At 56.2% G+C, this 21,430-nt stretch overlaps 2 protein-coding genes across 4 annotated transcripts; one reads left to right on the forward strand and one right to left on the reverse strand.

Annotated features, from left to right (window-relative positions):
• Positions 1–93: 93 nt before the first annotated feature.
• SDF4 (stromal cell derived factor 4) lies at positions 94–12,615 on the reverse strand. Of its 3 annotated transcripts, none has more exons than XM_055419314.2 (7): positions 12,462–12,615; positions 9,259–9,611; positions 7,216–7,352; positions 6,780–6,893; positions 1,741–1,899; positions 1,365–1,540; positions 94–640 (listed from the first exon to the last, which is right to left on the reverse strand). In XM_055419314.2, the coding sequence occupies exons 2-7, from the start codon at positions 9,561–9,563 to the stop codon at positions 464–466; spliced, it is 1,068 nt and encodes a 355-aa protein (XP_055275289.1). In that variant the 5' UTR covers positions 9,564–9,611; positions 12,462–12,615; the 3' UTR covers positions 94–463. The 3 variants fall into 3 exon arrangements, with proteins under 3 accessions (XP_055275289.1, XP_055275290.1, XP_055275288.1); XM_055419315.2 differs by having other exon boundaries at positions 12,480–12,574; XM_055419313.2 differs by lacking the exon at positions 12,462–12,615 and adding an exon at positions 11,641–11,769.
• Positions 12,616–12,682: 67 nt separating this feature from the next.
• On the forward strand, positions 12,683–14,505 carry B3GALT6 (beta-1,3-galactosyltransferase 6). The gene has a single exon (XM_055419316.2). The coding sequence runs from the start codon at positions 12,767–12,769 to the stop codon at positions 13,754–13,756; it is 990 nt and encodes a 329-aa protein (XP_055275291.1). The 5' UTR covers positions 12,683–12,766; the 3' UTR covers positions 13,757–14,505.
• Positions 14,506–21,430: the final 6,925 nt, after the last annotated feature.

The raw sequence follows: 21,430 nt of genomic DNA on the forward strand, positions 1-21,430 counted from the left end.
CGCCCACCGCAAAGCTTCAAGGGGAAGCCACCTGGCCACAAACGTCCCAAGTAATCATCTACGTGGTTTTTTTTCCCATCAAAAAAATGAAGCTGAGAGAAAAAGGCAACTGTATTTTGAAGTAAATTAATGTGATTCCTGTCACCAATATTCATGCTCCTCAGAGACTGAAGGCCATGGGCCGGCGGCTCTCACAGCCCCACCCAGCACCCCACCCCACTCCACCCCGGCCACTGGCTGCCAGTTTCCAGCAAAGCTTCACCTTTCAGTTTTCGAGGGAACAGCAGGAGCTTCATCGTTTCCCACGGTGGGGGAGCCCGCCGCCCTGATGTGGTCAGTGCCTCCGGCAGCAGGGCTCTGAGTTCTCAGAAGCGAGATGCAGCGATTACACTGGAATCAGAGTGCGGGCAGCCCGCGGGGTGCTGCGGGGGGTGGGAAGGGGGGCGGGGGACGCGGTGGTTGCTCAGAACTCCTCGTGCACACTGCGGGCGTAGTCCACCAGCTTGCTGCCCGTGAAGAACTCACTGTACTTGAGCACCTCCTCAGGCTCCAGGTAGTGATTCTGGTTCTCATCAGCGATAGCGATCATCTGCTTGGCCTCATTGAGGGCGCTGAACTCGTTCATGGGGTCCATGTAGTCCTGCAAGGGCAGCAGCTCAGCCCTGACGCACCCCAAACCCCCCCGGGCCCGGGGCATCTCCTCATGTTCAGGCCGCACCCAACTATGCAGCCAAGAGCCCCCTGAGGACACCCTATATTCATGGGGCACCTGCGCCTCAGCTACAGCAGGCGGAGCCTGGTCTGAAACACCCATCGGCTGGTAGAACAGAAGCTGTGGAGCAAAGAGGTGGGCCTGTTCTGGAAGGTGGGCACCAGGCTGGAAGTGGCTCAGGGCCAGGCAGCCTCCACCTGTGTGGGCGCCTCCCTCCCCATATCAGGGTGTCCAGCCACAGAAGGGCAGGGGGAAGGGAGGCCCTGGAGCAGGGCACATGCACACCAGGACGGCAGTGCAGACGGGCAGGAGTTCCAAAGCCAGACATCCTGCCAGCTATGAGCAGGGGCCAGGGGATTCTGGAATAAAAGGCAATGACTCATCCAGCCAGGGGAGGAAACAAGCCCATGCAGCACCTACCCACGACACCAGGGAAGACACTGACGGGCAGGCAGTGGGTCCAGCCTGTGTACAGCCCTCCTGCCCCAGAGTCTGGCCAGACTGCCCATGGGGGACAGCACACCCGGGCCCAAGAAGGGGAGCCCATGAAATCGGCTGCACGGCCCAGCTCGGAGGCTCCAGTTCCCCTGACCAGTGCCCAGCCACAGCCAGACCAACTCTGCCTCCCAGCGCAGGATGGCCTCGCACCCACCTCCAGTTCCGCCATGGTCACGATCCCATCGTGGTTGGCGTCGATCAGCTCCTCAAACTCTCTCTTCCTATCCCGCACCCAGCCATCATCAACATCCTGGCCCTGCTGGTTCTCCACGGTGCCCACGGGCAGAGAGATGAACTCAGACAGTGAGAGCTTCTTGTCACCGTCCTGGTCTGCGGGATAGGAGGGCAGATGTCAGACTCCAGTGGGCACAGGACCACCAAGGCCACTTGGGAGAAACTCAACCAATGGGGCTTTGCCACCAGGTTTTCAGTTTGTGTGGTTTCAGCGTGACCGAGAACAGCGACCACACAGTCCCCCAGGCCACCCAGTCTAGGACCGGCCTAGGCAGACCTCCGCGGCCAGGCCTCACCCAGGTCCCGGATGATCTCCTTGACCATGAACTGCAGCATGCCGCGGCTGTGCTCAGGGTGCAGGAACGATAGGAACTCGCTCTCCGTCAGCAGCAGGTCCGGGGGCGGATTGTCCGCCTGATACCAGCGGTCTTTGAGGTTCTCCAGGACTTCCTGTGCTGAGAGAGGTGTGTCTGTGAGGACCTAGGCACACAGGACCACTGTGGACATCTGGAAAGTTCTGAGATGCACAGCCCAAGAGAAGGGGGCAGCTCGAGACACAGAGGTGCCAGGACAAGGACTTGGCCCTCAAAGGGGAATTCAGCTCCGGAGAACAGATGCCCAGGCCCTCAAGATACAGACGCAAACTCTCAACTAAACAGGCCCCCCCAACCCAGACACAGACCCCTTCAGACACAGACCCCCCCACCCCAATGCAGCCCCACCCCTACTCGCTCCTGGGCAATGGAAAAACTGTGGCAGAGCCGCCAGCTCTGCAGGAACAAAGGCACAGCTTGATTCCCTTCCGTTTCCTCCCGTTCACTGGGCAGTGCTCTGAAGGAAAACCCAGTCTCCAGAGATGAGTCACATGTCCCCCAAGTGACACTCACTCCCCCTGCCAGGAGAAGGCCCAATGCAGGGAGTGGGGACCCTGGGGGCCAGTGGTCGGCAATGACCTGCATGTCCAGTGGGGGAGGGGGAAAAGCAAGCACGGCCAACCAAAGCCTGCAAACGAGACCTGATTTGAAAAGAAGGTCTTTGCCGATATAATTGGTGAAAGGTCTTAAGGTGAGACCACTGGGATTCAGGTGGGCCCTCAGCTCAGGTGTCCTCGCAGCACCGGCCGGAGGCCTGGAGGGAGCCCGTCTGGGTGCACTGGGACAGCGGCCTTGGGGACCCACAGGGGCTCACCACTCAGCCCTCCCCCGATGCACTCTAGGGCCTCCGGGCGCCCCAACAGTGCTCTTCACTTCTGATCCCCAGATCTGCACACCCCCTGCCCAGACGCATGAGCACAGGGGAGTCAGCTGAGGGCTGTGCAGACAAAGACTCTACAACCTCTAGATTCAGGAAGGACACATCGCGACCCACACATACCTCAGGGAAAGGGCGCTGAGGACAATCATTCAGAGATGACTGGCAGCTGCCTGAGAAGCCAGTGCCAAATCTCCAATGGTAGCAGGAGGACCAGGCACCCAGCCACCTCTAAAGGACACCTTCAGGGGACTGTCTGAACCATAGGACAAACAATGGAAACGCAAAATGAAGACATATAAAAATGGCCAATAGACATTTTAGGAAGAAAATACGGTTTAAAAAAAAACAGCAGAACCAAAGTCCTGGGTGACATCACCTGCACAGGAAGGGGGCATCTACTCTGCCCAGGAACAGACTGAAACACTCTCAACTTGTACTCTGTTAAGTTAAACGGGTGTCATCCATATGAGCAGGAAAAAGTAGAGCTGTAAGATACAAACCCCTGCCTACAACAAGCAGCCCTCATGGGCACACCTGCAAAGCCGGGCACCCCCTTCACATCTGTCAGGCAGCCATGTGGGGTCATGTGACTGCTGAGAAAAGCAAAGTGGGGTCTCTAAACCCCACACCAGCAGAGGGAAAGATGAAAGGGAAAAAAAGAAACAGTAATGAGCTTATCTCATGTATTACAAAGACAGACTGGCTCACAAAATAAAGCCAAACTTCATGGAGCCCATGAAAAAAGAAAATGCTTTGGAAAGACCAAGCCTCAAGGGCAGTTCACAGGTGAATTCTACAAAACATGTGAGGAGGAGGCCACATCAATCTCCACAACCTCTTCCAAAAGAGAGCAGAGGGAACACTTCTTGACTCATTCTATGAGGTCCTAACAACAAACATAGAAGGCACACAAGAAAAGAAATCTACAGACCAGTATCTCACATGAATACAAATGCAAAACACTCAGCAAAATATTAGCAGATCAAACCCAACAACGTACACAAAGATTACAATCCAAGTCGGATTTATCCCAGATAGGCAAGGTTGGTTCAACATCTGAAAGTCAACTGATATTCACATCAACAGGCTAATGAAGAAAAATCACATGATCCTATCAATAGATACCAGCAAATTTGGAAAACTCAGCAGTTCCCACAAGACTGGAAAAGGTCAGTTTTCATTCCAATCCCAATGAAGGACAATGCCAAAGAATGTTCAAACTACCACACAATTACACTCATTTCACATGCTAGCAAGGTAATGCTCGAAATCCTTCAAGCTAGGCTTCAACAGTATGTGAACCAAGAACTTCCAGGTGTACAAGCTAAATTTTAAAAAGGCAGAAGAACCAGGGATCAAACTGCCAACAGCCGCTGGATCACAGAAAAAGCAAAAGAATTCCAGAGAAATATCTACTTCTGCTTCATTGACTACAGCAAAGCCTTTGACTATGTGGATCACAATAAACTGGAAAATTCTTATAAAGATGGGAATACCAAAGCACCTTACCTGACTGCTGAGAAACCTGTACACATGTCAAGAAGCAACAGTTAGAACTGGACATGGAACAACAGACTGGTTCCAAATTGGGAAAGGAGTACGTCAAGGCTATATATTGTCACCCTGCTTATTTAACTTCTATGCAAGATACATCATGAGAAATGCCAGGCTAGATGAATCACAAGCTGGAATCAAGATTGCCAAAAGAAATATCAACAACCTCCGATATGCAGATGAAACCACTCTAAGGGCAGAAAGTAAAAAGGAACCGAAGAGCCTCTTGATGAGCGTGAAAGAGGAGAGTGAAAAAGCTGGCTTAAAATTCAACATTCAAAAAACTAAGATCCTGGCATCCAGTCTTATCATTTCATGGCAAATAGCTGGGGAAAAAGTGGAAACAGTGGCAGATTTTGTTTTCCTGGACTCCAAAATCACTGTGGACAGTGACTGTAGCCACAAAATTAAGACGCTTGCTCCTTGGAATAAAAACTATGACAAACCTAGACAGCATATGAAAAAGCAGAAACATTACTCTGGCAACAAAGGTCCATATAGTCAAAGCTATGGTTTTTCCAGTAGTCATGTATGAATGTGAGAGTTGGACCATAAAGAAGGCTGAGTGCCGAAGAATTGATGCTTTTGAATTATGGTGTTGGAGAAGACTCTTGACAGTCCCTTGGACAGCAAGCAGATCAAACCAGCCAATCCTAAAGGAAATCAACCCTGAAAATTCATTGGAGGGACTGATGCTGAAGCTCCAATACTTTGGCCACTTGATGCAAAGAGCTGACACACTGGGAAAGATCCTGATGCTGGGAAAGACTGAGGGCAAGAGAAGAAGGAGGGTGACAGAGGATGAGTTGGTTGGATGGCATCATGGACTCTATGGACATGAGTTTAAGCAAGCTCTGGGAGATAGTGAAGCACAGGGAAGCTTGCGTGCACCAATCTATGGGGTTGCAAAGACTCAGACACGACTTAGCAACTGAACAACAATGACAATGCAAAAAGCATCTGACAAAGTCCATTCATGAACACTCTCAGTAGACTAGGAACAGAGGAGACTCATCACCTTGATAAAGAACATCCACAAAAAATCTACAGCTAAGATCATACTAATAATTAATGGTGAGAAACTCAAAGCTTTCCCACTAAAATCAGATTTAAGGCAAGGATGGTCCTTCTCACCACTGCTTTTCAACATTGTACTGGAAATCCTGATGCATTAGGACAAGAAAAGGAATAAAAGGGACAATGATTGGCAAAGAGGAAATACACCATCTTTGTTCAACACTGTCACAACTGCCTGTGAAGAAGACCCAAAAGAATAGACAAGAAACTCCTGGAACCACTGAGCAAGTACAGCAAGGCTGCAGGATGGAAGACAGACACACAGAAGCCAGTCACTTTCCTGCACACCAGCAAGAACAAGTGGAACTGGGAATTAGAAACTAAAGAGGAACTTCCCTGGTCCAGTGGCCACGACTCTCTGCTCCCAACGCAGGGGCTTGGGATTGATCTCTGGGGGGGAGGCGGGTACCAGATCCCAGATGCCACAACAAAAGATCTTGCAAGTCACAGCAAAGATCAAAGATCCCAGTGTGCTGCAACCAAGACCTGGCACAGCCAAATAAATATTTTTAAATAATAACAATAAACCTTAAAAAAAAAAAGAGCAAGTGCAAACAGAAAGAAGGCATGGATCGCACACTTAGTGGCAAAGGAGGGAGTCCAGTCCTAGAAACACCAACCCTGACAAAGAACAGTGGTGCCCACAGTGCATCTACAAAGACAGAACACAGCAGCAGCGGCCCTCACAAAGCAGAGGCAGGCAGGGTCACAGACACCCGCGGGAGGCCACGATACACTCAACCCCGATGGCCAGGAGGACACGAGACAAACAGGGAGCATCACAAGTACACGGACACACCAGAGAAAGTCCATCAAGAGAAGATGACGCACTGGATGACAACGGGCGGGGATGACGTGCCGAGGAAAGACTGAACAGGAGACCACAGGTGGCACACTACGCTATGACAATGCCCTTCGAGGCGAACCCGACACCTGGCTGCAAACAAACCCCCAGGGAGGGATGGGAGGACACAGAGCTGAAGACAGTAACCACTAAACGCCGTAAGAATTCTTCAGTGATGCTTTAGAACTCAGCTAACAGGGATCAAATTTTGTATCAGTGAGACAGGTTTTTAGAGGACTTCTCTGAAAAGCTTAGGGGAGAGTTACATCTGTCGCCACACTCAGTACCATGGTCTCCAGGCACCGTGGGCAAGCGCCCCCACAACCTCACTGACTCTCAGGGTCACACCTTGTCCAGGGCTGAGGACCAGTCCTGGCCAAGACCTGCTTCCCAGCGCTCTGGTACCTTCTGCCACCTCCTCCCCAGAGCTCAAGCCACTAGAGGCTGCCGTCTGTCCTTGCGCCTCCCCCGCACTGTGCCTGAGGGTCCTGGAGGCTCTACCTAAAGGCCCTGCAGGAACACGGGCTGCAGCCACGTCTCACCCACACCCCGCCCGGCACCTGCACTGTCTCAGCGCTACGCTGGCCGTGGGAGCCAAGCACTCACTCTCCTCATCGATGTTCAGGTCCCACTTATTCTTTATCTTTTCAGCAACTTCTCTCTCATTGTGGCCTTTGGTCGCCAAAAACTTCACCTTGTACTCATCCCAAGACACGTGGCCTGAAAGAGCAGACCAACCTGTTAGGAGCTTTAACAAGGAACCTTTTTTAAAAAGAGAATTTTAGTTATTTTAAACCATCAGTCAAAAATCCTTGTGCCACAGGCAGCTATAGAGGCAGAAGCAGTAAAGCGCCAGCTTCAAGTTTCATCCCTGAGCCCAGCCACAGGGTCTCTGCCTGAGCCCAGCCGTGGGGTTCTCATCTGCACAGCCAGTGGCCCCCGCTCCTCTTCCTCCCTCGTCCTGGAGCCCCACTCCTGCCCATAAGCTGTCCTCTGCTGGCAGCCTCAGGCCCCTCAGGGTCAGGCCATGGGCTGGCCATACCGTCACCATCGGGATCCACGGCTCGGAAGTGCGCCCTGCTCTCAGCAACAGCCTCCTGGAAATGCTCAGCTGTCTTCTGCATGATCCAGTTCTGCATCTCCTTGGCACTGATCCTCCTGTCGGTGTTCAAATCCACCCTGCGGGCCCATAGGCTGTGTCAAACAAGGCCTCCAGGACCCCAACAGACAGACAGAAGGATGGCCAGAGGGGCTCCACAGAACAATGAAACCACCATGAACAGTAACACACTCCACCCGATGGGGACACAGGAAAAGTTGAGTAGATAAGGGGGAATCAGGGAGCACGCTGGGCAGTGTGCCTGGTCCTACAGCATCAGTCTTCAGACCACCTTGCTACAGGATGGGGATAATCATCAACCCAGTTCTTCGGACCACACACTTAGGACGGAAGCCCAACGAGCCCCAGTAACAGGACTGGATTTCAGACACCAGAGGAAAGTCGAGTTGACACACAGATACAGCTGTAGATGCAGGTTTGGCGAGAGGTGTGCAGATGTGAGTGTGTACACGGCTAGTGCACACCCATGGAAATGGGTCAGAACACACACGCATGTGTGAGTTGGTGCACACAAACATACACACAGGTTAGTATGCACAGATAAGTTATCAAGTCCATGGAAAGGACTACAAGCAATGACACCCCAGCAGCAATGCCCACACCCATTGCCTGGTTCCTGGTCTCTAAATCCCACTCTCCAAGGAAATAAACTAGTGCTCCTTGGATAACTGCGGCAGGAACACTACATGAGGAAGTGAAGCTGGAGTGGCTGGCAGTGCGAAAAGGGGAGGAAGTGCTCAAAACAAGGAGCTGGGGGTTGATGACGTCCTGGTGGCCAAGGATAGAACGGATGAGCAGCCAAGACTGGAATGGATGAGCAGCCAGACAAACAGCACGGAGCTGGGTCCCCTCCAGAGTGCAGACACACACTCACAAGTCTGTCCTCCTCATGGTATTCCAGACCACACAGTGGGTCTTCCCTGAGCTGAGCTCCCACCCCTAGCAGGGTGGGCTGCCTCTCCCTGCCAAAGAGACTGCCAAAGGACAAGGAGCAACTCTCCTTGGCAGACACCACCTGAGCCAGGTGACCAAGCCGACAGCCCCCGTGATGTCGTGCAAACGTCAGCTGCCCTGATGTGATGTGACAACAGGGCCACCTCACTTCTGGGGTCCTCTTTCCAAAAACCCACAACCCCTGTCCAACCAGAAGAAAACACGGCAGACAAACCCCAAATAGGGACATGCTACAGACACCTGAGGAGTCCTCCTCATAGCTGTCAAGGCCATGAAAAGGTAGGATCAAGGATGGGATCCAGGGCAGAAAGAGGACCCTGGGGCAGCATGTGACCTGAAGCCTGGAGTGCCGGGAACAGTAACGGAGCACTGTCATGTTTAGCTTTCACAAACGTGCCCCGGTTTGCAACTTTTCTGTAAATCTAAAACTGCTCCCAAAATAAAAACCTCGCTTAAGAAGTGCTGTGGCAACAATACTTCTGCTTACTCAAAACTAGGTCCTGAGGCTTCTTGTTTGCTCTGGTCTGGGCGGGGACAGGTGAGGAGACAGCAGTTGACATGTGGCAAAAACACGGGGCCCCACGTGGGAGAGACGGGTGTGCGGGGAGTCTGAGCAAGAAGGTAAATGCAGGCTAGACACCCCCCACCCCACAACAACCCTGCCAGACACAGGATGTATAACAAAAATGTACAGTGTGGACGGACGGGGCTAGAGCACATCTGGTCAGCCCCAGGACACCCAGTCCCTTGGAGGTCAGTTTCTGCATTTTCCCTGCAACCTGGGGATTCCCCATGACCTGAACCCCACTCCCACCCCTGGGTGGGCACAGGGTGCAGCTCAGGGCTGCACATCCATGGCTCAAATGCTGCCAATTTCCCAAGAGTATGTGTTAAGGCTCCACCTCCACAACATGGCACCAAGCTCAGACTCGGTGCAAAACCAGGGCAGGACCAATAGATCCGCTGAGGCCAGCCACTCCCATGCCCCCCACATCCCCCACTGACACCTACTTGGAGAAGATGACCATCAGCTTCCTCCGGCTCTTCCGAGGCTCTGCGTCCTCCTCAAAGTCATCCATGTCCTTGCCCAGGAAGACCTCCTGGTGGAAATCTTTGTTGAGGTGCCCGTCCATTTCCAGCTTCACCCCGTTCAGGTGGTCCGGGGGCAGGATCTCATTTTCCTCCCTATTACCTGCTCTCTCTCGAGCAGACGAGTGGTTGGCAGGCCGGGCAGACGCATCCATCAGAAGGACAACACCCAGGAGCCAGAGGCAGCAAGGAGCCAGGCCACACAGGGGAGCCTGCCTGGAGGCCATGGCCGCCGGGGTCTGCACTGCGGGACAGGCTGCAAGTGTGGCCAGGAGCTGCAGAGAGAGAGGGAGGTGGGTGAGGAAGCGGGAAGGTGGTGACCACAGCCACCCACCACCTCAGGCACTGCAGGAGGCCCTGCGGCTCTTCCAGCACAGCTGCCCACAGCCAACAACCTGAGGCGGCCAGGCCCTGACAACCCAGCCCTTAAAGGTTTACAGGAGGATCCAGAGCCATCAGCTGATGGAGCCCCAGCAAATGCTTGGCTAAAGAGTTGCTTACTTGGTAACACAAAATACAAGTCCTCAGTTTCCAGGGCCCATGCTGGACGTCCTGTTTTCCTTTTTCTCCAGTTCCCACTCCCTCCCCGAGGTACACCCTGCATCGCTAGCCCTCTCCTTCAGGCCCACAGCCCAGTGCCCAGCAGTAAGTCTCAACTTGCTGGCAAAGAAGCTGACCCCAGAGTCACCACTCACACTCCAGATGCCAGCTCAGCACTCAAGCCCCGGGACCAGAACTAAGGCACGAGAGCTCCTCAGCCTCAGGCTCCTGCCCCAAGGCTCTGTGACACCTGGAGCCAACAGAACCCAAACCACCAAGCAGGGAGCCACCCCTCCCACTCGCCATCTCCGTGACCCTTGTGTACACATACGTTCACATGTAAACACAGCATGTGCATGCACAAGTGCACTTGTGCACATATACACACGTGCACACATACAGGTACCTACACACATACACCCACATGTACTCACACACACACATAATACACACACGTCCTTGCTCCAGGGTCCCTCCCACCGCAGGGCTCCGTGCCCCTCAACGTGTTCCTCTTGGAGCCTGTCCACCAGGCAACACCTTCTGGCCCTTCCAGGTGCCTCAGAGGCCCCCTCCAGCAGGCTTGCAAGGGAGCAGCAGAGGGAAGCTCCCCAAGCCAGGGTGCCGTTGGCAGTCAAGCTGAGGCACAAAGGGTTACTGAACCACGGTGCCCATCACCAGACCAAGGAGACCCCTGTGCTGGCCTCAGCATGACGGAGGCAAGAGCCACGGGCTCTCCCTGGCCGGCAGACACTTGCTTCTCTGATGCCTCTTTTCTGTCCTCTGTGCTCCTGGCTAACATCGCCCCTGGCAGGGGCACCTCTGCACGTCACTCTGACGAGGACAGAATAAAGAGACAAAGCAGATAATTACACAGTTAATCCCATTAAGGTATCATAAGTAAATGAAAAAGTATGCGAGACCCCTGCAAGTTAATGATCACTCAAGAGAACAGGTCTGCCTAACCACAAAACCAAGCAGTCTTGCTTAGCAACAAAACCGTGCAAGAGAAGCACAAGACATGCCCCAAAGCAATAAAACAATGGTGGAATAAGACCTACATCCTGCTTGGCAAAGTCAAGAAGTTAATGATTCCTAGGACAAGCTCCTCGGTACTCACTATAAACAAAAATATAAGGAAAAGGTCACATTATACTGAAACCTGAGATGATTTACCATACTTAAGTTACCACCTTTTTACTCAGTCCCATTGCACCAGGACAGACCCAGTTTGACCACGCGGGGACAGGGCAGCTTGACCACGCAGGGATAGGACAGTTTGATCACGTGGGGACAGGACAGCGTAACCACACAGGGACAAGACAGTTTGACCAGCTAGGAACAAGAAGGTCCCCGCCCAACATGGAGGAGGAGCTGATGATGGAGGAGTGGCATCTACTCAAGAACATGGAAGAAGATGGTCTTCTCTCCCTCCCCGCTATCCTTTGGCTATAAAAATGTAGTACCTTAATTCTTGGGGCAAAGTCCCCTTGCCTACCTGCTTGTATCTCTCATAAATGTCTTACCCTATAAACTCTTTCCTCACCTGTTACCCTGGGGATCACTGAATTCTTTCTGCACCAGACAGAAGAACCTCCACTTACTAAAGATGTGCCTATCGGTTTCATGTTCTCTGGGCCCAGGTGCTACCTGGACCCCTGGACAAGATCCTGCTCTCCTGGTTCAGCTGGCTCATTCCTTGGAGGGGAAACTGTCTTGCGGACGGGCATGTTTGAGAGGACCTGAACCCTCCTCACCAGAACCCACCAGCTGTGCACTCTGTGCTGCCACCGTCCCCTCAACCACGTCTTCTGGAACTCCGGTTGTCCCCCTCTGAGAGCACTGTCCACACAGCAGGCCTTTGCACTCCACCACCATGTGTACATTTCCAGGGTTCCCGAGCAAACCAAGACAACTTCCTCCTGCCCTAAACACCGCCCTCCTGACTCATGGCCATAAACACACAAGTGTCCTGTCCAAACAGACTGGAATTCACTTCTTGAAAGAACGGTCAATCCCAGACTCTGCTTGTCTTGATAGTCGTACAGGGGATGTTATTTTCTTGATATTTTGCACAAAGAGTAAATGACCTGGTAGATATCAGGAGATTAGGTAGACTTCCTCTCCTTGGTTCACAACACCTTGTTTCTGCACCTTGTTGAGCACTTCTCTCCCGCCCCAGGTGAAGGGATTTCAGAGCAGGGGCTGCCCTATAGACTGGGGGACCCACCCTGGGCTCCTGTAACACCCCTGGGGCCCACTCTGTGAAACAGGTAAGCCCATCGTCGTTAAAACGCAAACAGTGTTTTAATACATCCGTCCCCGGCTTCAGGAGTCGTACACGGCGTTGGCAACGACTGACCCAGGCCGAGTCGGGTGTCCCGGACCTCAGGCGGATCGGATGCTCCCCACCCCCAGCACGGCGGGGCCGCGACCCCTGACCCCGCTCCACCGACCCCCGACCCAGGCATCCGAGGGGCCCGGTCGGCGGTAGCTGCGGGCCATCCGAGGCCCAGTCGGCCTGCGCACCCCCTTCCCGCCGCCCCAGGGCCGGGCGGGGGCTGTCACGCCCCGCGGCCCTCACTCACCGGCCTCCCTCCCCTCACCCAGGATCCGCGAGCGCGGCCTGAGCGCCCGCTACGCCTCCAACGGGCCTCCGCTTAGGCCGCAGCCATCTTTCTTCCGGGAAGAGGTGGGTCGGGTTGGGGGCGGTGCGAGCGGCGCAACCTCCCCACGCCGACGCCGGCGCAGCCATCTTTTCCCCGGGCGGAAGCGGCCTCACAGCTCTCCGGGGCGGCCAATGAGAACAGCGCGGAGATCCACGTAGCCCGGCGGCGCGGCGAGGCCCCGGCCGTTCCCACGCGCGGCCTCTGTCCGCGGCGCTCCCCGCGCAATGAAGCTGCTGCGGCGCGCGTGGCGACACCGGACGGCTCTGGGCCTGGGCGGCCTGGCACTGGGCGGCGTCGCGCTGCTGTACCTGGCGCGCTGCGCCGCGCCTCCCGACGCCGCGCTCGCCGGCCCCGCCGCACCGGCGCCCTTCGGGCCGGCGCGCGCCGCCGCCTTCCTGGCCGTGCTGGTGGCCAGCGCGCCGCGGGCGGCCGAGCGGCGCAGTGTGGTCCGCAGCACGTGGCTGGCGGCGAGGCGCGGCAGCCCCGGGGACGTGTGGGCACGCTTCGCCGTGGGCACCAGCGGGCTGGGCGACGAGGAACGGCGCGCCCTGGAGCGGGAGCAGACTCAGCACGGCGACCTGCTGCTGCTACCTGGGCTGCGTGACGCGTACGAGAACCTCACGGCCAAGGTGCTGGCCATGCTGGCCTGGCTCGACGAGCACGTGGCCTTCGAGTTCGTGCTCAAGGCGGACGACGACTCGTTCGCGCGCCTGGACGCGGTGCTGGCCGAACTGCGCGCCCGCGACCCTGCCCGCCGCCGCCGCCTCTACTGGGGCTTCTTCTCGGGCCGTGGCCGTGTCCGGCCCGGGGGCCGCTGGCGTGAGGCCGCCTGGCAGCTGTGCGACTACTACCTACCCTACGCGCTTGGCGGCGGCTACGTGCTCTCTGCGGATCTGGTGCGCTACTTGCGCCTCAGCCGCGAGTATCTGCGTGCTTGGCACAGCGAAGACGTGTCGTTGGGCGCCTGGCTGGCACCAGTGGACGTGCAGCGAGAGCACGACCCGCGCTTTGACACCGAGTACAAGTCCCGTGGCTGCAACAACCAGTATCTGGTGACACACAAGCAGAGCCTGGAGGACATGCTGGAGAAACACCGGACACTGACGCACGAGGGCCGCCTGTGCAAGCGCGAGGTGCAGCTGCGCCTGTCCTACATCTATGACTGGTCGGCACCGCCCTCACAGTGCTGTCAGAGGAAAGAGGGCATCCCCTGACGGCCCGCACGCCCACAGGACGCCAGGGTCTCAACGCCGCGCGAGGCGGTGCTGCAAGGCCTCCTGTCGGCCTTCCGCTGGCAAAGCTGAAAGCTTCTGCATGGTCCTTAGCATGAGGCTGGCCCTCGAGAGGACCCCGTTTACCTGGTGACAATGGGCTTCCGAGCAGATGCCTAGCAGCAGTGGATGACTCCTAAGCCCACCCGAGAGCATCTTGTTCTGGGTCTGGAACCAGCATCGTGTCCAGGCAGAAATGCCCTGTTTCTCGATTTAAGTATTTGATCAGAGGAGGGCATAGTCAGCAGGCAGCCCCGTGGGGCCTGTTCACTTACCTTCCTCTCCAGGCTGGGGCCGAGGAGCCGGAGGGTAGAGCTGGCAGGACTTGCAGGACCTGACTCCAAAGAAAAATTCCCAAACCCATTGGGGCAGTGGGCAGTGTTATGTCCTGCAGTCACTGTACTGACCGTCCACCTGCACCAAGGGCCAAGACAGCATAAACTGGGCCCTGGCACTTGGAGACTCGAGGTGTGATGCAACCCAACAGTTTTTATCGAAGTTACTTCACCTTGTGCGGTTAGGTCACCGCTTGTGTCTCCTGCTGGTATCATTTGTCACGTGTCATCTAGTATTTAAGTCCGTTGCGTGTGTATCAGCTTTCATGGTATTTTGGTCTGTGTCTTGAGTGAATTCGTGGTACGTGTAATTCAGAGCTTGCCTGTGATTTATTTATAAATTTTGTAACTTTTGAATAGTTTTCAGTTGGGAGTGTATGGGTATCTGTATGTTTTAAGTTATTTAAGAGAAGACTTTTCTATCAGAACTTGGAATTTATGGCTTAATCTGTTTTTCCAGCCTGAGTTGTAGACCCATTGCTGCTCAAGTGTTGAAACATGGAAGAATTCAAAAGGATCTCTGTCTTCCGTTTTCATGGAAGGCAACCCCCCTTCCTCTCTCTGAAAACACTTCCCTTTCAGCCTTCCTCATGGCTGCCCAGGGCAGGTGTTTCTGGGAGCACTGACAAGGTTTCCCAAAGTCTGTCTTGACACAGCCCTGTTGGGGTACATCCCCTTGGGGGCAGCAGATGTTCACAGCACCTTTGCACATACCCGAAGGTTGTTTTCCAGTTGCTCAGTCGTATCTGACTTTGTGACTCCATGGACTGCTGCACGCCAGGCTTCCATGTCCATCACCAACTCCCAAAGCTTGCTCAAACTCATATCCGTCGAGTCGGCAATACCATCCAACCATCTCATCCTCTCCTCCCACCTTCAATCTTTCCCAGCATCAGGGTCTTTTCCAATGAGTCAGCTCTGTTCCTCATTAAACGTGGAGAGTGAGCTCTATAGTCATGGCTGAAGTCAAATAAAGTGGCGATGGAGGCCCCACCCCAGCTGGCTGTATTCTGCATTTTCTGTCTGGTAATCGGGCCCTGCTGCCCCCTGCCTGCAGCCTGCTCTGGGGTACTGGGAACCTGACGGAGGGCACATGCCTCTGACCCTCCCCTTGGCTGCCATTCTCAGGCCGTGGATTTTAAGAATGGGTGTCTTGGCCCAGGCAGCTCACACAGTGGGTGGCCGTCTCATGGCTCTGAAGGCTGGGATTCTGCAATTGGGTGCCGGCATGGTCAGGTTCTGGCGACGCTTTCTTACTGCTGTGCAGATGGCCACTTTCCCACCGCGCTTTGGTGGAGGAGCCAGGGTGAGCTCTCTACTGTCACCCCATCGCGGGGCCCTGCCTCACCTTGAGCCAGGGGGTTGGGACCTGCATCTGGTCTGGGGGCACAGTCAGCCTTTAGCAGTAGGTTTGGTTATTCTTGTCTAAAGGTAGAAGAGTGTCCAGAACTCAGGGTCTCAGGCCAAAAGGAAGGGTGATCTGGCGGTTGGTGACCTGAATGCGCTTCTCCTGCCTTCAGGACCACAGGGGCCCCACTCGCTGACCCGGCTCTGGTTACAAGGTGTGGGCTTTGCCCCAGAATTGACCATGTGGCTAGACAAGGATTCAGGAGAGGACCCAGGTTTTGGGGACACCAGGGGGAGCAAGATGAGGCCCTGCCCCATGCTAGGTGGGCCTTGGGGGATGCTGACCACAGCAGGATGCCGTTCCTACTGACCATCTGGGATGATGGTCCTGGGATGTCTTATCTCAACCTCAGGATCATCGGAGGAGTTGGGGGACACACATGTCCATTTCTCAGGACAGGAGGACTCATGGAAGCCCACGTGGCCAGCTCAGAGCTGCTGGACTCTCAGATCCCTGCCCAGCACCAATGTCTTAAGTGCATGCATGTTCAGTTGTATCCGACTCTTTGCAACCCCATGGACTAGCCCACCAGGCTCCTTCGTCCATTGGATTCTCCAGGCAAGAATACTGGAGTGAGTAGCCATTTCCTCCTCCAGAGGATCTTCCCGACCCAGGGATCAAATGTGTGTCTCCTGAATCTCCTGCATTGCAGGCAGAGTCTTTGCCGCTTGAACAAGACTGCTTAGTGAAAATTCTATGAACACCCGGCACCTGTCTTGGGGGCAGGGCACTTGTGAGCTGTAGTATTTAGTTGAACCCCGTGAAAGTGCCAGTATGTAGCCAGTTTTGACCTTCAAAAGTACAAGTTTTGTATTCATCCTCAGTTCAGTTCAGTTCAGTCGCTCAGTCGTGTCCGACTCTCCACGACCCCGTGAATCACAGCACGCCAGGCTTCCCTGTCCATCACCAACTCCCGGAGTTCACTCAAACTCATGTCCACAGAGTCAGTGATGCCATTCATCCTAGAACATGAAATTTCAGAACACATCCTGGGCTGATGGTGATCCTTCACTCTGTGGCTGATGAGATGTCAGCACGTTGGAGCTGAAGGCCAGGATCACTTCCTGGAGCCCATGGACAGGCTACATGTGAACATCACAGAGCCCAGCCTGTCACAGACCTGAAGGAGTCTCCAGGCCTCTGCCTCTCTGCTCCTGTCCGCTGTCTTATCTGCAGATTCTCCTGGCCAGAGGAGCCAAGCCCTCACCCTCTGTCCCCTGCCTGTGGACTGACCGCAGTGCCCCTCCCAGGCAGCTCTCCTGGTTTGCACCTCCCACCTGCTGAGGCACTTGCCATGAAGTCCATGCCGTCTAGGCATGTGTGCCCTGTGAACCTGGGGCCAGGCCAGGTTCAGAAGGCAGCAGACCTTCAGGGAGTGGGAAGTCAGACCACCGAACTGGTTTCTGTGGGGGAATTTAGGATACAGGACCCTTCAAGTGGTGAACAGCACACAGAGCCAAAGCTCAAAGCTTAATTTAAAAATATATACAATATCACTAATTAATAAAATAGAGAAACATGGGACCTGAGAGCCTGGAGGAGGCCATACGCCCCAGGACGGTCCAGGTACAGGGGGTAGTCTTGGGGCACCGAACTGCCGGGTCACCACATAGCTACGACTGGAGGCCCCTATCCATCTCACCCCTCTAGATGCCCCCAAAGCCTGAGTTCACCTGATGTGACTGAGCAAGACCAGGGATATAGTGGGCCAGGAGTTCACCCAGGACACAGCTGCCAGGAGAGACCCTAGGACAGAAAGGGAGTGAGGCTCCATTCAAGTGATGCTGGAGGTGTGCCCACCCTCCGCACTGGCCTTCCCAGCTTCCAGGCTCTGCAGTGCAGGCCCGTGTGCAGCTTGGAGCTGGAGGGGCCGGGCGCCCAGCTGCCCTCTTGTCCCTGTGCTCTTGGCCAGCCCCTGACTCATCCCAGTGTTGCTGGATATACCAGGAGTAGCCAGTAAGCTCTGTTCTTGGGAACATCCCTCAGTCTCGTGTGCAAATGATGCAAATAGATTCAAAGATCCCTGGTGTTTTAAGAGCTGCAACCCTGGAAGTCTGTGCCCTCTTGCTGGAAGCCTCGGAGGGAGACGTGGGGCAGGGGCAATGCGGCCGACCCCAAGATGCTGACGTCATCGTGTGGGGTGGGTGTCTTCCCCCCACTTCACCACCTCCAACCCGCCTCTGAGCTGTGGGGCTGCTGGGGACCTGTCCGGAATGTGGGACCAGCCCAGCCAGCACTTGGAGGAGGAGCCAGCACTGGGACTTCCCTGGTGGTCCAGTGTTTAAGACCTCTTCCCCTGCAGGGGGCACGGGTTCCATCACCAGTAGGGAAATTAAGATTCTGCATGCTGTGCTGTGCACCCAGCAAGTGGGAAAAAAATTTTTGTAATAGGAGAAGCCAGCAGGGTGCCTGGGGACCCACAGCCGCTGCCCCGCAGCCTGAGCCGGCACATCGTGGGCTGTGCTTGGCCCTGCTGCCTGTCTCTCGGGAACCCCACACTCAGATCCCTTTCTGGGATCCTGGCTGCAGCATCCTCTGCCCATCCTCCTGCCCCAAGCCCCCGCCAGCTGTGGTTCACTTGAACGTCACTTCCTCATCCTCAGTTGGGAGTGGGGGGTGGGGGGTGCTGTCCAGATCACCCACAACTGCTCCCACTGGTCTCAAGCCTTCCCTGGCCATCCTGGGAGAGAGCTGTCCCAGGAGTGAGCCATCCTGGGAACCAGGAGCTCTTCACCTGCTGCCTGCTGGGCCCTACTGTTCAAAAGACACCGGCAGAGAGGCAGAGCTGGTGCTGCCAGGCACGCTGGGTACTTGGGAGGGGACTGGGTGGCTGCCCTGGCCTCTCCAGTGGTCTTCCTAGGATGTGTCCCGCCCCCTCAGACTCTCTCCACCTGTCCGCTTCAGTGTGGGGGGGGTGGGGGAGGGCGGTGATCCCACACTTGCCGGCACTGCATCCACAGGAGATGGGTTCAAGTCCCAGCCCAAGGACCTGGCAGTGGCCTGAGTGGGAAGTAGGGTCTTTGCAAGTGTAACCAAGGTGAGGACAGCGGGGGGCCTACTGCAGAATGACTGTGTCCTCATAGGAAGAGGAAGCAGAGGCTCGGGGAGGAGAAGGCAGAGTCCAAGGAGGCCGCCAGGAGCTCCACCCCGAGTCACAGAGTCTGCTGAGCCCAGGATTTCATCCACGCACTCCAGGAAGACACCTCAGACTGCTCAGCTGCTGGCTGGGCCCAATCTCACCACCTCCCAGGGCTCAGCACAGACCCAGCCATCTGGGTCTTCCAATGTCCAGGCTCCAGGGTGGGAGCACCTGGCCTACAGCGACCACACCGGGGTCCCCATGGACTGTGCCTCCTCTGCCTGGTCCCACATTCCTTGTATCCCTTGGTCGCCCACCCAATATCTACAGGTCTCACAGGGGCAGCCAACCTTCATCTCAGGCCCCTGCCCCAAGCATTCACGTTGTGAGACCACTGACTCTTGCCCATCCAGGGCCCAGGGAGCCCACTGCAGCTGCTGCAGACAGGCCTAAAGCGCAGCAGGTGCCCAGTCCCCCACAGGGCCTACAACATCAGAGAACCCAGAGTCAAGATCACATCCAGTTGCTGCTTGATGCTTGCACTCTGGTCCAGGGGCTTGACAAGGGGTGTGAGCTGGTTTCCTTCCCTAGAAACACACTCTGGGCTGAGCCGACATCTCTCTCCCACTCTGAGTCCAGAAAGCAGGTGAAAAGCCACCATCCACCCAGTCTCCTAGGCCTGGGTCTCCCCTGGAGGTCACTGTCCCCACAGCCCTGGGAGCTGGAAGACTGCTCACCTATCACCTGGCCTCTGCGGGCACCCACCAAGGCCAGCCTGGGCTCCCCAGACTGCACCCTCTGTTCTGCTCCCACTGAAAGTGTGCATCAACCCCCCTCCACACCCCTCCCAGCTCTCCCTGTCCCCTCCCTGCACTGGCCCCCAGCACCCTCCTCCATTTGTGATGGCAGTACTGGCTCCAGCCCTCCATTCCCCACCTGCCCAGACCCTCCCACCCTTACAGAGCCTTACCCCCAGCAGAGGAGGCACTACTCACCACCGCCACACTGCAGCCAGGAGACCCCTCCTCAGCCCTGACACCGGCCACCACTACCCCCGGGGTCCTCGGGTTTCCTCCTCTGCCAGGGGTCCCTGGAACCTTCTCCACATTTCCTGATGACCCTGAGCCTCCCCAGTCGTGGAGCCCACCAGAAGGGTGATGACGGGAAGAGAGCGGGAGGCAAGGGGGAGACTGCCAACCTCAGGCCCCTGCTTGGGCCACGGTGACCAGTGAGACCCTGCTTGTGGCATCATGCCCATCCCGTGAACTGTGGCTGCAGCACTGGCTCTGCCCAGGGCCCAGCTCTGGCAGGAATCAGCCAACAGCTGAATCTCCACTGATGCCCCTCCCAGCTGCTGGGGCCCCCGAACATGACTCAGGGAATGAGTGAAATCAGGAAAGGTAAGCAGTTCCTGTGAGGCTGGGGCAGGGACCCCAAGGACCCTCCGACCTAGGCTAGGGCCCGACCCGCCTCTGGATGTCAGCCTTAGTCTCCCAGGTCAGAAGACTGCGCGCAGGTACACCCCCCAGTCCAAGTACTGGCAGGCATGGCCGGGTCCACCGAGCCCCGCTGACTGACGAGATCTGCCCTCGCTGCCCCCGGGAGAGTCAGCCTTGGCTGGGGGAAGGGGAGGGACCCTCCTCACCACACCGTGCCCTTGGCTCACAGCTGGTGCCCCATCACCCCTGACCCCAGGTCCCGGCACTTCCCCTGCCCACAGCCCCTGGGGCTGGCAGTGTCCACCAGACAGGGCTTTGCTGGCCGTGGTGCTGGGCAATGCTCAAGACTGGGGAGGAACCCGGAGCCATGGTGGCCATGGGAGCCTAGATGGGGTAGACTCTGTCCCTTAAACACTGAACCTCCATGGCCCTGCCCACAGGACAGGTGCCAGGGCAGGTCTCAGTCCAGCACCCACCTTCTGCTGACCCAGGGCCTGACCTGGCCTGGTGATCCAAGAAGGAAGAAACCTGAGCTCTGCACCTCCCTCCAGTGGCGTCTGAGGGTCTCAGCAGCCCAATCCCCAAGGGGCTTCTGCACCCCTGCCACCACCGCCCATATGGTGCCCCGAAGAGTCCCAGGCAGATCCCAGTCTGCCCCTCCAGCCCCAGAGGAGGGACAGACAGCCTCCAGAGTAAAGGCCAGTCTGATCCCACTGCAGGGCCTGGAGCAGGGCCGCTTCGGTTCAATTAACAACCCTTCCTGTTCAGTTCTGATCTCACACACCAAAGCCCCTGGAGGGGTGTGGGCACAGGTGGCCATCTAGGCTGGCCTGGCCACCACCCCAGGTGTGTGTGACATGCCAGCTGTTGCAACACCAATGTTATCACCAGAGGAGCCTGTGAGTCACTGCCCTAAAGCAGGTTGCATCCAAATCCTCCAGAACAAAGGTCTTTTGTCCCCATCCCCCCACACACTGTGGGTGCCATCGGACACACCCTAAGATGCCCCCATTCTCCCAGCCCCCCCACACTGTGGGCACCATCTGACACACCCTCAGATGCCCCCAGCCCCTATCCCCCCAATACCATAGGCGCTATCTGACACACCCTCAGATGTACCGAGGGGCAGGAATGCTGATAAAGTTGGTGGGCATAGACATGGACACAGGTCAAGGGGGAGGGTGTGCCCAGTAGCCAGCCAGGTGTGTTCCCCAGCCCATCTTGACCCAGCTCCAGGGGCTAAACTTGGGGAGACCCCAGGCTGCTGGAGGCCTCAGCTCCTGTATCAGCTCCTGAATCAGTCAGGTCAAGACTGAGCACCTCCAGGACCTAGGGCAGGGTTGGAGCGACCTGAAT

Source organism: Moschus berezovskii, chromosome 17, assembly GCF_049115385.1.
Source record: "Moschus berezovskii isolate FMDL1 chromosome 17, NW_MosBer_1.0, whole genome shotgun sequence".
In the NCBI taxonomy this organism is placed as follows: domain Eukaryota; kingdom Metazoa; phylum Chordata; class Mammalia; order Artiodactyla; family Moschidae; genus Moschus; species Moschus berezovskii.